Genomic DNA, 17,459 nt, shown 5'->3' on the forward strand with positions numbered 1-17,459 from the left:
ATTTTAAGATCGATGAATTTTACGGTAAACAAAATTCAGTATTATTTCAAAGAGATTGAAATCCACGATAAAAATAACAGCGGTTTCACAAGCACACGCTTGTACCATTTACACCACGAATTCATTTGTGGACATTGCTTATACCAACAGAGACAATTAAATAAATATAAGAGATAAAGAACATCACCGAACTTTAATACTGAATACTTCCCAAACTATTAACCATCCACACTTAACACCGTGTATCATTAATTTCAGTATTTCAAGCAGTATAATTATATGAAAACTCGTTAAAAAATGGGCCTCTCAATTAAGAACCTCTCTCTGAGAGAAACCAAATGATCAGATAGAGATAACTTCTCAAGAGACTCGAGCGGCCAATTATTGTTGATTCGATCGTAATTAATTGAAAATTTACACCTCGAGTTTCGAGGTGCTCCGTATTTGCATTAGATTCTACACAAAGGATCGTGCATTGTTTGAAAATTTTAACTCGTTACTTGTTTTCTCTCGTTAACGAATCTCACCGTGAAATTCCCAAGAGTTTCATTCGTTTGAAAAAAGGTATCGTGAAAATCAAGGGATAAAATATATCTATCTAGCGCGCTGTAAATCTGTTCTTACGTTAAGCTGTCTTTAGCATCGTTAATTTTCGTTCTCCGGCGGACGTATTATTAGTCATATACGTTTAACAAAACGGCAAACAGCTTTTAGCTCTGTTATTGTCGCAACCTTCCTTGCGTAACTTCATAGGAGAACGTTGCTTTTTGGCATCATAGCGTATCGCAGAATTCTCGTGTGTATACCCTATTCTCCTGTGCATATTGTGTAATTATAACGTAAATTGGAAGTAATTTACGTGGCAGAATAGCGACGAAATAATATACTTGTTGCGCTGTTGTGTTATGTATACGTGTACAGCAGATCAATTTAGTACATATTGGTAGTCAGTGTTGTAAAAAGTACTTTCATTTTGGTAGTCACGGATCGCTATACAATGGACGTAAAAATATGGTTCACCTACTTTGTTAAAAGATTATGACTTCTAAGTTTCTGGAGTCAGAGGGTATAAATTTGATTCTCGTGAAACTGTGAACAATGCTTTAACAACACGCGTAGAAATTTATAAATTGTTGTTTATGAGTTACAATCGTTGTTCAACTTGGTATAATCACTCTGTCACAACAAAGTGAGTTTTATCAAATAATTCGTACCTTTGTTATCTTTCAACTACTACGATGTAGTTATTGGTATAATAAAAGTCTTAGAGAATGCATACTTAGCTATTAGGATAGAGTCAGTTTTACTCCGATCAAGAAAGTAAATAAAATACAGTGTATTTTATTATTTAATTAAATGTGTGATTTCACTGATATTAATGGTAGATCAACTTCTGGTGAGATTATTAATATAATCAACGAAATCAATGTAAAAATTGCCAATCAATAGTAAATTTTGTTGCTGTAAGTAGTAAATACAAAATGTTTCTAAAAAAATAATTTTACTAAGGTATCAAAAATAGCACGATGTATATTGTCTTTCAAAAAATTTGATACATGTGTTAGATAGAAATTTGTAAAATTTCCCCTCACTGGATACAATTAACGCAATAATAACGCAAATTTCGTGACGCTTATCGCAAACGTCTCTATCAGTATCCACATCTCTTCTTCGTTAGTATATTTTATTATACTTTCACTTCAATTCTGATATGTCCTATTTAGTTAATGATATGTTACTTCATCTATTCCACATCAAATCTTTGAAATATTATTTCAATTTTGAACAACGTTTTCCAACAACGTCAAACGTGATTTTAAAAGGAGTCCTCTTTAATATAGTTTGTTAAAACTGATTAAAGACAAAAAACTAGGATCAGTCGGCGATGACTTATTAGCGTAATAGCTGAGCACTCGAAAACTTTTCTGATCGGGCGAAACGATCATTAGAAATTCTTCTTCTTCTCTTCTTCTTCGTGTAGTCGAGAATAAAGAAACGATCTATTCGTCGAGTCTCGAAACTTTATATCGCTCGTATAGATAACATCCCATTCGGTACGTGGCATTGCAGTTTCGATAAGTTTGAAAATAGCATCAGAATCTCAAATTGTGACTCTACAGTTGTTTATATCTAGTAAACAATAGTTGTTCGAATTACCGTCTGAATGGCTTTCTGCAATGCAAAGGTGACCGAAAACAGGTCAAATGAGCGGCTGATCGTTCGTTCTCTATGAAACTTTCGCGGGAATTTGAAGAGAAGAGTGCGTCGTAAAAGATTGCCCTTACAGCGACTCGTGAAAAGTTTTCTAGCTCGATTTCGAGCATGTCATCCACAGCAGCGAGCAGAAAGTTTCTGATATGCGTGGCAGATCGAGTTAAAGGACGGTTCAAGTTCTGACGAATCTTTTGGCGCGTCGAGCGAAAATAAAAAGTCACGGTTCAATCGGGATCGCGTCTCTGTTCCGAGCACGCAAATTTCCGCGTTATTTTCGTTTCGCGTGTCGCAATTTCCGTATTCGTCGAACGAACGGCGAATTGAAAATAATAACATCGGTGTTACGTGTCATCGGAAAGTAAATCGTTGTACGAGACAAAGAAACGGCACCGTGTACAAATCGAAACGAGAGTACTTTTTCAAACACCGACACACGGTAGGTGATATAGCGGTTTCCTTTGAAAGCGTGCAATTTGTCAGCCAAATGAGACTTAACGTGGTGTAATTATGCAATGTTGATTTATTGTAAGCACGATAATTTATCATACGTTCATTTGAGTGAGCGCATCACTTTATACGCATTACTTATAGAAAATTAACGATTAACGATGAGAGTAACGTGTCGTTGATAACCGATACCTAGGATACGTAAATGAAATGCTTCTTACGACTTAGTATTATTATAGACGCACAGTTACGTTCATTCGTATTCGTGCTGGATGTGTTTGTCGAATGGAAGTTAAAGATATCGAGTATTATTTTTATCAAGATTGTGTTTATAAGACTTATGTTACAAGACGTGTGTTTATAAATGTTTTAAGTCCTCTTCGGTGTAAAGTATTACAGTTTATTACAGTAATCTGAAGAAACAAAATATAAATATAGAGAGCAAGAAAAAGTTAAAATTCGAGTATACGAAAAGTGGAAAGTTACATAATTTTACTTCACTCGGTGTCATAATAATAATGCCAAGTATTACTTCTTCGAAGATAAATGTTGAACGATGTGTTATATATTCTCAATACGAGATATATTGTCTTAAAACTGTACGATACAAGGTTCAACTATTTCACAAGCAAAATCAGCAGAAAGGCAAATATTTGTTGTGTACTTGCAAATAGCTATTCGTAATTAAATTTTCTATCGATACAACCCGAAAAAATTATCGCAAGATCGACGAACATCGAGAATTAATATCGTTTTGTATTTTCACTCGTTTCTAAAAAAAATTCAAGACAAGAGACATACATTTCTTTCACTTTTATTCGATACGTACGTCCTGCTTGAAGACGAATGGAAATAACTGTCTATATATTTATAGAGATACGTGTGTATATGTACTTGTACAAGACGAATGTGAGTATTATTACGCGATAATTATTCTGTAAAACGCAATGCGATTTATTCCCTTACCCCCATTTGTCGTGCGACCTTTTGTAACATTAATTTACATAGATAGGTAGCGTGGAACACAGGAAGTGTGATTTGTGCGAGATTATATCACGTTTAACAGGGTGTTGCGTGTGGTCGTGCACTTTGAACCGTAGATTGAAAAAGCAATAAACCACGATGTAGTGGATTCTTTTCATCGTGGGGCAGCTTCACAAAAAATTATGTAGATTCTCACGTCGATCGAGAATTCAGATCTAACGTATCAATGGAATTTGAACTACTTTCGTTTCAATTTACCTTCCGTGTTATAATTCAGTCACCTACGAGAAATCGTTCAATGATTTCATACTTACGAATTTAGTAGTCGTTCGGTGCAATTGGACAGAATTACGTTTTCATTGAACGCAACGATCGTTCAATGCACGTTCAATGATCTATTTTACCTGTGTTAGATACTAGAATTTTTAACATAGATTTTGTATGCGTCACTTATCAATTGTATCATAATTTTTAAGTCTATTATAGTTACACCGGTGCTTGCAAATTTTGATTAAGCATCGTGCAGTGGTCGATGAACACGTTCGATTAAATGCATAAGCATTTGATTATTGAATAAGTAAATGTTTACTCATTAATCATTTGTAAACGAATGAATTTTTCGCAACGTTCGCGAACATTTGTCTCGAGTTAAGTATCAGACAGAATTTTTTGTATCGTTGCTGGTACAGTAGCTATTAATATTTGCATTAAAAATAAATGTACGCCTTGCAGAAATATTGCTTTCTTTTAACGAAAGTTTTCAACTTCGTTTATTACTCTCTGGACGTTTAATTATTTACATAGTTGCTCCCGAAGCTTCTTTTATAACTCTTTGTAACTATATATTCGTTGCCCGCTTAGCACAGTCTGTTCTATTTGTGTAACATTGAAACTATCATGCGCACAAAATTGATTAACTCTCGAAATAATTTAAAAAATATTTCATCGTAATGTGGGTTCACATTTACTTCTTCAATTATATGAAAATAAATATTTCACTGTACTTACTTAGTCTCGACAGAAGATGCGAGCACATTTTTTGTGTATACTAATATTTCGAATATTTATTTAGGAAGTAACAGTTACGAACAAGTGTATATTATTCATTCAACTCTACGTCCTGTAAAAATGTAGAGCAGGGGTTTACACGATGGTCTGCGATAGTGGCTACTTTGAAGTAGAAATAATAAAGTGCGAATTTAAACAAAAGGAACGAATGGACCGAAATGTTCATTGAAGAATCATTGTACGAAAGTACGCACGAGGAATCCATGTTCTATATCCATGTTAACAATCATGGACGCTTGGAAATGTGTTAGATTCTTTTAGAAGAAGAACAGATTGTGGGTAAAAAGTTTAGATGAATTTATCGATTAGCCTCCTTAATACATTTTTAGACGGAGATGAGAATCTTATTACTGTTTTGTAACGATTAGAAGAATATATACAAACAAAAGGAAAGATGTGTACCAACTATGCCACGTTATATGCAATAGAAACATTCGCTGTTAAAAATAGTTGAAATTTTTGTTCAGTTCGAAAGGAATGTTTTCCTGCAGTACACTGTACGTTTATATTTCCGCTAAACGCTGAATAAATTATTATTTTCTATGCTACGAAAACGTTTCACGTTTAATTCGACGACCTGCTCGCTACATAAAATACATGGAAATTTTACCTAATTTTATTATAAAGATTCAGCATATTCATTAAAAAGAATAAGTAACCTGTTATAAATTGATATCTCAGGGACTGGTGAAGATATTCATTTAAAAATAGGCAATTTTTACCGATTGCAAAGTAAAGTACCTTAGAATAACAGATTTATTTAAAAAATTATACGGTTTAATTTAACTCTCTTACCTTGGTGTCAATTTGGATTATATTTGTACAAATTGTCGAAACTATTTAGCAAACTATGGGCTTTTATCTAAACGTTTATTAAAAATTGAATTTTCAAAATTGTATGTCAATGAAACAATCTCAATTTTATTCAGAATGGCTTATATTAATTTTTATTCAAATTACTTATAAAATTACATCGTTTATTAAATTGTTATGAAAGTTTAATTAAAATCTAAATTTAATGCATTACAAATGCTAATGAATTAATATGAATTAGTTCAAGAAATATAATGAAGCAATAAGGTGTGGAAAATTTTCAATAACCTTGTTCTAAAAAGTATGTCGAATAAAATTAGTAGAAAAAATTTTGTAATTATAAAATCTGATTATTTATAAAATGTAAATGTTTCTTCTTGTCTAAAGATGATAGGAAAGAGCTAAAGAAAGAAACGTGGAAAAATTTATGAGTATAAATAAAATTAGAAAAAGAAACATCGAGCAGGTTTGTTTTATAGTGATCTATGATGTAGATGAAACTGATAAATGTACATAATTTTATGTAACATATGATCGTACCGGAACCGTAATATATCAAAACTTCTGCTTATCTTGGCTGAGAAATTTAAAGATATTGGGTAAAACATAAATATTGTACGATCCCAGGATTGTAAATGGAAGATTTATGCTCGCTATGCATTCATTTGTAACAACTTGTGCGAGCATATTTCACCTTGCATCTTCTCCTTTTTTCACAGATACGCTTTCTTGTTGCGCAACCACTGTAGATGAGCAACGGGGCAATTTATGTCACGGTGAAAATTTTTGGCAATTGCTTGTGTTCAATCTGACTCATCATTTGCATAAATGTTGCATAAATGGAACGTCTATTAGTGGCCCCTTGCTATCGATTAATGACTCTTCACGCATATATGTAATTCTTCGTATATTTAGAAGATAGTAATCATAATGACATAATCGAAGTAATTGCTTTCCCTGGCTAAAATAATTAGAGCATCACAACTTACGAAGTAAGTCGCTAAAAATAGAATCTTTAAAAAGTATTTCTGTTTTAAATTTTAAATTAAAATAGAAGCGTAGAACGTAATTGAAATTACTTACATGCTCGAATGAACATAAAGATTGATTCCCATTAACGCTCTTGAGCGTTACGATTGTAGGATTATTTTGGTAGAGCGATCCAGGTTTGCATCAAGTAGTTCAAATAATCATGATTCCACTGCAATCTAAACCTGTGATAGGTAAATCAAAATCAAAATTCCATAACACGTCAACACGTGGCACGATAAACCAAGCTTTATTTTTGCACAGAGTCGGGATACATGTATGCACTTGGGCACCTATATCGTCTACAGGTCGTCGTGATCGAATGTAAACAAATTTTCAATAGATCATTGATCCATAGTGGCTACGTGTAGCTTTGTCTTGGCAAACAATGTTGCACATCTTGAATGCACAGGACGTCTATAATGAAGTTATTGGCACGACAAGCATCGCGTTATGCAGTTAGAAACTTCTAATGATACTACTGATAAAACTTAGTAGGGAACTTCCGATTATTCGATGTAAATTCTCCCCATTAACGATGTTGAACATTTAAAGGAGAAATCACTGCTTGCGAAATTAGTCACTGTTACGTTCTAAAATGTTTCCTTGCATCGATACGATTAGGAGAAAAGATAAGAATCGCTTTATTTTACATTTTTTTTCGCACTTCGTTACTAACAGCAATTTTCGGTGTAAGTAACAATTAAATCAAGTACCTCGATATTGTTGCATAACTAATTACAAATGTATTAATCGGGATAAGATACACATTAGTTGCTACCGTGTTCGTGGAATCGATTATTTAATAAATAGAAACATAATTTCAAACGAACAATATTTGTGAAACACTTACAAATGTAAAACACAAATAAAATTACAATGTTTTCGATACAATATTTCAAATTGTAAGTGCGATAAACAGTACAAGTACTCGGTGCATGGCTGTTAGATGAAACGTTACTGTTTAAAATCAAACTCAGTTCGATTTGAGCAAGTTCAATCTTCCTCTCAGTATACGTGGAGGAACATGTATTTAGGTGGGAGCATGTTAAGACTAATGAAAATTGGGGCGGTTTCCTCATTATGGAACGCCTACGAGACTGCAATCATCCTGGAAGCAAGCTGTGAAGGAACGTTGCACTGGAAGCCCTTTGTTCGAGGAAACCATCCTTGACATAGCCATAAATCTTTTCTCTTTTCCAGAGAAAGTTAACCGATATTTTCCAGTCGTACTCAAATTCTTCAAAGTGTAAACAAATCTTGACAGTCTAATGATAATTCTTATCGACGCACAATGGGGTCTGATGTCCCTAAAAACTGGCCAAATCTCATATTTTCTTAAGTCGAAAGTGTCATTGTGTTCTAAATACTTCAAAGTGCCTATTCTATAATTTTTGTGTAATTCAATGAATTATTATACTTTTGGCAGGTTGGAGAATTTCAGGAAAGAAAAGTTTATTTATAAATTGTCTCGTAAAGAAAAATAGGTTACGTAATTAGGTTTATCCCTTTTGTTTTTCATAGTTGCAATGAAACTAAAATATTCCGAGTACTGCGTTCGTACGATTTTATAATGTAAACGAGTATATTGTACGTTTAAGTCAATGTTATAAGTTAATAGAAATACTAATTAAAAAATGATAAAGAATAGATTTCAAGAGTATTTTTAGCATTGGTGTGACTACACTTGTAAAGTTTCAGAATAGAACATCGGTAGCACAATCGTGTCTCCAATGAATTAAACAATTCGTTCCAGGTTTGGAATTTTATTCAAACGAGTTTTACAGAAATAAAATGACGTTTCGTCCAGGTTTTGCCGATGGACTCGTCGACAAGGCTGATCCAGCAAACCTTGCCTCAGACGCGACTAAAGTTCAATAGACTCTGGCTTTAGAATGTTTCAATCGAACCTTCAGAAGCGAGCTAATGCTTATTGGTGGTCATCGAACGATCGTGTTCACGATAAAAGTACTCCACAAAACCATTTTGTATAATATTTTATTTATTCGTCGAAAGAACAATGGTCTCCAATGTTGCAGAATTCTTATTCTTCCAAATATTCATTTGGAAGGCTTTAGAATATTTCAATCGAACCTTCAGAAACGAGCTAATGCTTATTGGTGGTCATCGAACGATCGTGTTCTCGATAAAAGTATTCTACAAAACCATTTTGTATAATATTTTATTTATTCGTCGAAAGAACAATGGTCTCCAATGTTGCAGAATTCTTATTCTTCCAAATATTCATTTGGAAGGCTTTAGAATATTTCAATCGAACCTTCAGAAGCGACCTAATGCTTATTGGTGGTCATCGAACGATCGTGTTCTCGATAAAAGTACTCTACAAAACCATTTTGTATAATATTTTATTTATTCGTGGAAAGAACAATGGTCTCCAATGTTGCAATATTTCTATTCTTCCAAATATTCATTTATCGTGTATTTCCCTGTGAAATGCTTCGTCCCTTCGTGCTGTTCAGGTGGTTGCTTCACACGCGAGATGGGAAGCATGTATAGTGCACGAACAAGAACGGGTTAAACAGTTTCCCGTATCATCGGAATCAAAGGAGATAATTGGGTGTTCCGGTTCTGGTGGTAGACTGTATAATTGATCGATCAACAAAACCTAACCCTTTCGAACCTGACGGTAACACACGTATGCTTCTGTGTACGTAAAATTATCGATTACATTCTTATAATTATATTATTTTATAATCGATAATTTTCCGACTCGTGTACACGTACCTATGTTACACGAGACGTCTCACAAATTTCCATTGAAAATATTGCCAGAGTATTCTACAGCTAAAAATAAAGCGAAAGTGTCTATAAATGTCTCGATTAAAAGATTATATGAAAAATATTTAATGCCCAGGAAGCGATAACCCCGTTTTAGTCCGATACATGGCAAGAATAGCTTCTAAACGATGTTTGTGTATTATCTGTTGATACAAACTGTGTTCACTGTTTTAAAACCGTTCAACGCGAGCATAAATTTGAAACTTCTTCACCGACTTACTTCCACTGGAATTCTGGCTCGTGAAGTAACGGTTTACTAAATTTCAATTAGTTAAAAACGAAAGATACTCGCTTCTTTCTACCTCTAGTTGAAACCTAGCGTGGCAAATCTTTACCAAACGGTCGCACAAATTCAATATTGAATTCTATACATATATCAGTCTCTTCGATCTTTGTCAATAAAATTTTCTTTCTTCTGCTCTTTGTTAAAAATTCTCTTTCAAGCCTCGTAATCCATCGTTACAGAGATACAAGTATCTTCTTCTTCAACTTTTACTCTTTTTGAGTAAACGTCGACCCCAACCGCACTCGTGAACCTTAATTAAATCTTTATTAACACGTTCGTGAACGCTAAGTGCCGCATAGTATTCTTAAAGCAACAAAAAAAGAAAAATTCTTACTAAAAGAGTAAGAATCATCACAATTTTCTATCACAATTTTAAAACAGCCAGAAAAGTTAACATTTGGATACCATAGATCAATTTTCTTCATTACACAGATGCCAATTTCATATCTACGTAAACATTGGATAGTTCAAAAAGTAATTTCCATTTTTTCGTGAAATCGAAACCAAATCGAAATTAAATTATATACTCTCCATTTCGAAAAACGAAATGACATTCCAAACAACCCAAAACAATGCCTAAACATGTACCAACCTTCATATTGCACTGTACACCCACACGTCCAAACTTGCATAAATATTTATCACACATATCAAACTATTCACATCGCTACCCGATGTTACAACCGACCCCGTTCTCCCCAACGAAGCGCAACCTAGCGAACAGTTTCCTTTAACGAAATCCAAGCAAAAAAAAAAAAAAAAAAAAGAAACAAAGAATCTCCGAACGCGAATACGCACCCGAAGGAAACACTGCGCACTTGGTGCACGACCTAATAAAATTTCACGCTTGCCGAGTCGCGTGTCGAAGGGGGTGAAGGGGAGTTCCTCCGCGATGCATACCTGGCGGAAGAGAACATATGGTAGCGTAGCAGCGAATGATATTCGTGACACATCCCACGTGCCAGCATTCCTGCATCCTACCCGTCGAATCCCGCGGGATTTATTTTAGGATCGGTATGACGCCACCGTGGGTTTACACACCGGTGCCGCCAAGCAGCCGCGCGGAGGCTTCAGTGAATCTGTGGCTGGCCCGTATGCGAGTCACACGATCGACGATGCTGCGCACCGATAACGATAGATCGATCGATCGTTCGCGGAACGGGTCGCGAGCGGTGTTCGCGTAGCCGGATTCCATTGGTGGTGCGTTCGATCGCGTACCATCGAATCGTGACTATTCCCTTTCTTGCTCGTTCCTCTTCCGTGTCGTCCAAACTGGTGACGTACGCCCAAGTCCGTTTTCTCGGCTGTTCGTCCGGAATCGGTAATCGTTCGAAGTCCGCGTGCGACGAGTTTCTTGATTTTTCTTTTTCTTTTTCTTTCTTTCACGTTCCTACAGGCCACGGAGCTATGCTTACCGAGATATTTTGAGATGTGTACGTAGAGTCGAGACGGCCAGTTCGAGCGAGTTCGAAAAGCGGGACACCTTGGAGTTCTGTGATTTACGATTACGCGACGAATAGATTCCGTTATGGGTTACCAGCTACGTGTTTACTTTTTGTTCATCGAGATCACCTGGCGTTTGTCTAGCGCGTTACTCGCTGTTGTTCGACTCGCGGTCTTAACGTACAGAGATCACCGGAACGTTTAACGATCGAGGAGGCTCGCAGAGTGATATCGGGAATCGGGGAGATTGCGCGAAAAATCACAAGATTTATTTATAACAGGTAGTCGCCAAAAGCACGCGTTGCTTCGCTTCTGCGCGGACCGCACGTCGTTTCTCGCTTCGCCAAAACGGTTATAAAACAAGCGGCGAACCTTACCGCATTTCTTGCCAGGAATTTATTTTCGCGTATTGCGAATTACTGTGTTAGGTGTCCGTGCTGCATCGCGTTCTGTCTTTTTCGAATCGAACGATGAGGGAACGTGGTTGATCGATGTCGAATGTTTCGGATCGATTTTACTGTTGTAATTTACCAAGCAACGAATTTATGTAAACAAGTTTCTCGAGTTCTCGAAACTTGGTTCGTTTAGACATTCTTATTTGCACGTGAGAATTATTTCGCGATTATGTATCATTTGGATAACAATGAAACGTAACTCGATGCTGATTTTTATCAATTTCGATCGATCTTTCTTTATTTATTTTGTCGTTTGTTTTTTAGCGATATGTTGATCGTTTCAGGAACCTCGTCGCGAAAATATTTTTTTTATTTCCAGACCAGAATTTATGTAATACTAATCTCGAGACGATTGATAATTCAAATTTTGTACAGGTTGTCCCATAAAAATATGTTAGACAAATTCTTTTTTTAATTTGGGCTATGTTGCATTCGCTATAGACACATTCAATGGCACTCTATACTTGTTTGGGGATTAAAAAAGCAATCGATAACGGGATTATTTTTTAAAAATTACGATTAAGTTCATTTTATGTCAAATAATCTCGAGAGAGAGAGAGAGAGAGAAAGTTCATTTCACACAGTGTCTTTCTCAATCGTATTTTACAAATGTTTATTTCCTTCTCGCGAATGACCACTGCCGGCCAAAAATTCGAGATCACTTTGTGTTATATAGGAAGTAGAAATTTTCTGGTTACATAAATAAATTTGGACAACTGCGAATCTATGGACAATTATATTCGTCAAAAAGACTTACGATTAAATTCACAATAACGAATTTGTACATTTATTCGCTCGATTCAAGAAGACACAACAATTATTCCATACTTTTCTTCGAAAAGCTACCTTTGTTTATAATAATTTCCCGACGTATTCTAGACACTGTAGCAATTATGTTTTGTATTTCTTTCAGCTATGTGTTCTTATATAAAAATTTCGAATAAAAAATAAAAGGTAAACAACTTTTCATTCGTTACCAGTCGGATCAAAATTTAAATATAAATTATGGAAAGAAATTATGTTTTAAGAATTAAATAAATTACTCTACGTTGTTCTCTGTTCCATATTTTACACACATTTACATTCTCATCGATTATTAATAATTATTAACGTCAAATTTTGTTGGAGTTTATTTAACAGTTTATTATTGTCAAGAAATTCACTGAACTTATTATCACCCCTTGACGCGATTAGCAATTCCTTTGTACATATTCGTGTTTACTCCAAAAATCTTGTTTTTCGTATTCCTTGCGTGTAATCGGTATTTGTTCAACTGTAAAGTGCAATGTTTGTTCTTCTGTATCAAAATTTTGTCACGTTCACAGGCTGCATTCGTCCACGATTCTATTTACATATATTCGTTACACCATTACAGATTTTCAAATTCTATTCCATTCTTCGTGAATGACTTCAATAGCACAACCCATAATGTCTTCGCGCGGAATTGGTATAGAATTTCTATTCAGTGGGTTAACCGTAGCTTCGTTTGCAATTCGATCAGCCGTTTCGTTTCCTGCCATCCCTCGATACGATGCTATCCCAGCCAAGCCGATACCAAATTTGGTATCGTGCAATTTTGTATATTTGAAGTTCGTTCGTTGCATTTACGTTTTTAAAGACCAGTGAAGCGCTCAAAGGATCATCGAATACAGATGTATTCCTTGTTTTCATTCCTCGTCTATCATTCGGATCAAATCTTGCACGTCTTCGTTCAAAGGGTACAAAATTAACGATTAGGTAAGTCACCTTGTGCAAGTCAGAGTAAGGATATCTTTCTCGCGACAATGTATTAAAATTTATCAAAATTAAAATACGTTAACTTTGAATTCGACGCATAGAAGTGTCATCCTCGTGAAAATTGAACAATTGTAAATTTTTGGGCCGGCAGTGTTTATCTTTCTTCCAAGTGGAAAGGAACAGCATCGATATTTATTATGCTAGGAGCTTGAGCGGTAAGGTAGAAACTCGTACGCGAATTCGTGAAAAACATTCGCAAACATAGCCAAGCGGAATGGTAAAATAGTACGACGACGTTTGAGAAACCTTCCCAAGTCAAATTTCCAAGATTCTGACAAGCAGCCAAACGTCCGAGGTCGCGTTACATAAGCGATATTTGTGCAATTCCGTCGAAGAATGATTCTCGATCGTGTCTTTCGTGCAGTGGATATCGTGTGAACCGTGTCGACGTAGAAACGAGAACACCTTTTAAAATGAGAATGTGAAACGTGGACCAACGACGAACGATAACGCGATTTTTCATTCGTCGCGCGAATCGAACGTCAATGAAAACGAACACAAGGAACGAACAACAACCGTGACGATGCGAATGGATTCCCCAATCGATGCATCTAATTAAATTTCGTTCGGAAATACAACCGTATCGTTTCCAACGCATTGAACATCGAATTTTCCGTGATCGTGTCGGACGATTTGTTCGAAAGTTGATAACAATTTCGAAGCCTTTCCTCGCAACGATATCAACCCGGTAACGTACGAACGATCGAAATATTTTCATCCCGACGGACGATATTTTTCAATCCGCGCTGTTATTTGTGTATCAAAGTGAAAGGAAATATAAACATCCGAAATATTGATGTAAATATTTCAATATCGATGTTTCTGCCCCGTGTGTTTGTCGACGCACAAAAAATCAATCTCCGTTGAGGTCCCGATAGCGTGGAATTTTTCGAATTTTATACCACCGTTCGTATCTCGAACAACTTTTCACTAAATTGTCGCTTCGTTGCGGTACCTGAACACGATTGAACCGATTCAAAGTTCGATAAAAAGAAACGACCGACACCATCGCGACTTTCACGAACTTAACAACTCGTCATCGACCCAAAGATTGTTACTGTACCTAAAAATGTAGTGTTCGTTAAATTCGCGTTAACCGTAACCCAACCGTAGAAACGAAAACCAGCGAGCGCATCGTCCGAGCTCGAAAACCGGAAACATGAAGAACTCTCACCCGATTATAACAGCGACGACGTCCAATCCAGTCAATCCGGATTCTTCGTCTTCCAACGAGGCTACGGAACCGTGCATCAGACTGAAGCTGGACAAGCCGCTTCACTGGGAGTGGGAGTTGACCACGTCCGCGGACACGCTTCCTGTCATCCAGCTTCTTGGCAAAGATGGCCGTCTGTTGGTCGAGACGACCGGACGAACAGCTCAAAGGGCGAGAGGTTCGTTCCGGGAGGGTCTCAAGTCCTACGAGCAATTTCCATCGTGCAAACCGACCACTGGAAAGACCCTCACCGCGTCTTCGTCATTCACGTCCTCTTCTCCTTCGAACTCTACGTGTTCGGTACTAGCTGCACCGGTGCCTGGTAACCGTAACATCGACGGGTTCAGCACGAAGTTCGGTAGTTGCGAGTTCGGTTACAAGCCGCGTAAATCGAAGAGCGAAGTGACCGTGAAGGAGAAGGAGAGAAAGATAAAGAATAGACACTCCGACGAGTCGACGGTGATCGCGAGACAGAACGAACAATCGAGGACAACACCGAAAAGATACTCGGTGGGTGATTATCTACGGCAGCAGATCATCGACGACCTCAGGACGAAGAGCACGGTCGGCAAGTGTCCAGAGGAGATCGCTAAAGAGAGATGCGAGAAGATGAAGGCGTACTTGAGGAGCCAGAGCGAGATTCTACCGAGATTGAACCACGTGAAGGAGGAAGAGAGTAGCGAGAGAACCGAGTCGGAGATTAACGTGGATCAGGATCGAAGTCGGAGAATTAAAGACGGCTTGGAACGTCTACGGGAGGCGATCGCGGAGGAGGATCCGAGGCTTAAGGTGCACGATGATACGGTGAAAGAACGATACGGTGATATTTCGAGGATCGACTCCACGGAGAAAGAATCTCCGTCGAGTAACGAAGCGAGCACGAAACAGTTGGACATAGGAACGAGCAGTGGGGTCAAGAACGAAGAATTGGAGAAGGTGAAGGCGTTCCTGCGGAAGAAGCTGCAACAGAAGATGGAGTACGAACGATCGGTGAACACGAGTCGTTGCAACGAGATCGAACCTACTGCTGGCGGTATCAAAAAGAGATACTCGGATTACGCGCGCAACGAGACTCCGGGTGGTTATCGTACGCGCAAGGTGCGCAGCGAGACGAGCATCGTCAGATTCGATCCGGAGATTCTACCGAAGAACGGTGAGAGAACGACAAGGCAAACTGAGAGGGAGAAACGATGGACCGGGAAGTCGCATTCGGAGAATTCGTCGAAGGAAAGAGTTCAGCAACGGTCGAGGAGCGAGGCCCGTACCTCGCCGTTGGAAACACCGGGGACAAATCACCGACAGAAATCCCAAACAAGGGAACCGACCAGCTCCGAGAAGCGGAAACTTTATCGAAAAACGAAGAGCGACGTTTTATTGGGCCAGGTGGGACGCAGCGCCGACTCCGAACTGGATCTCGGGAATCCTCCGAGACGCGTTACGAGCCAGGACAACGTGGACGAGTCCTGGCGCGAGTACAAGGAACGGAAGAGACACGAGAGGCTTCAACGGGGGAACGAGAGAGACGCGAAAGAGGAGGACTTCATGAGTAAGCCGAGGTGGAAGGATCTACAGCCGGATCTATGCCCCTTCAGAAATTGCAGAATCTGTCAGAACTTGCGGAACTGCGTAAATCCGTTCCCGGGACGAAACAAGAACACGGAATACCACGGGATCCCGGAGGATCGCTCGACGAAGGATCACGACACGATGTTCGACGAGTCCGTGAACGACAGACCCAGCACGCGTCTTCAAGAGAATTATTTGGTCATCGGTGGGGACACGGACAGAAAGAACCCCGTACGGATCGGGAACCGCGGGATCGATGCAAACTCGCCCGATTGTGGCTACAACACCATTCCCAAGCAGGCTTACAAGGACTATCGGGAGCTGTACGCGCGATCCAACGTGAAGAAAAGCAACACGTTCAAGATCGTGGACGGTAGCGAAGATCACGAAGAGACCGACGAACGAAACGATTCGAAGGAGGAGTTCGATCAGGGTTTGGTCGATAGTTTCGGATGTGCCAACGCGGAGGGATTGTTGACGAATAAATCGAACGAGGACATCGCCAGGGATTACTTCAAGAGGGTTTACGAACTGTTGAAGAAACGACAGGAAGAAGCGAGGAGGATCGAGGAGAGGCAGGGAATTCCGGGCTGCGACGATTCCTCGTCTTCGAATTACACGGAGAAAGTGCAAAAGAAGAGGTTCCGGCGCAAGAAGAAGGAACGCAGTGGACAAGGTAAGATTGTTTTTTTTTTGGTTCTTTTGATTTATTGTACGAAGTAGACCATTTGAAAGAGAACACTCAAATTACTTTCGTATTTTTAAAGGTACGAACAAATGTGATATTATTTTTATAATATTGGGAGCCAAATAATAATACAATTTATACAATGTTTCTTGTTAAGAGTGTTCAAAGCAAATTTACTTTCTTTGTATGAAAAAGATAACACTCGAGTAATTTTCGTACTTTCAAAGGTACGAACAAATATAATATAATTTCTATAATGAGAGCCAAATAATAATACAATGTATACAATTTTTTTTTCTCAAGAGTATTCAAAGTAAATTTACTTTCTTTGTACGAAAGAGATAACACTCGAATAACTTTCGTACTTTCAAAGGTACGAACAAATGTGATATAATTTCTATAATATTGAAAGCCAGATAATAATACAATCTATACAATTTTTTCTCAAGAATGTTCAAAGCAAATTTACTTTCTTCGTACAAAAGGGATAACCACGTTCGAATAATTTTCTGATTGAAATGTATATGTAAAATATCAAATAGGTACACGATTTAAATAATTTGAATAAGCGACAGAAAAGTTGATATTTTGTATTCCCCGATGGTCGAATATCAAGATTCATGTCTAGTTTGTATTCAATCGCATTGTCGAGTATTG

The 17,459-nt window shown here is 37.7% G+C and overlaps 1 protein-coding gene across 1 annotated transcript in view; it reads left to right on the forward strand.

Annotated features, from left to right (window-relative positions):
- Positions 1-10,016: 10,016 nt before the first annotated feature.
- Positions 10,017-17,459, forward strand: part of LOC143149485 (uncharacterized) — a 189,057-nt gene continuing 181,614 nt past the window's right edge. Inside the window, exons 1-3 of the mRNA XM_076316896.1 lie at positions 10,017-11,364; positions 13,157-13,275; positions 13,427-16,790. Coding sequence (XP_076173011.1) covers positions 14,495-16,790 — 2,296 coding nt within the window. The 5' untranslated portion in view covers positions 10,017-11,364; positions 13,157-13,275; positions 13,427-14,494. The remainder of the gene's footprint in view (positions 11,365-13,156; positions 13,276-13,426; positions 16,791-17,459) is intronic.

Source organism: Ptiloglossa arizonensis, chromosome 7, assembly GCF_051014685.1.
Source record: "Ptiloglossa arizonensis isolate GNS036 chromosome 7, iyPtiAriz1_principal, whole genome shotgun sequence".
Taxonomy (NCBI): domain Eukaryota; kingdom Metazoa; phylum Arthropoda; class Insecta; order Hymenoptera; family Colletidae; genus Ptiloglossa; species Ptiloglossa arizonensis.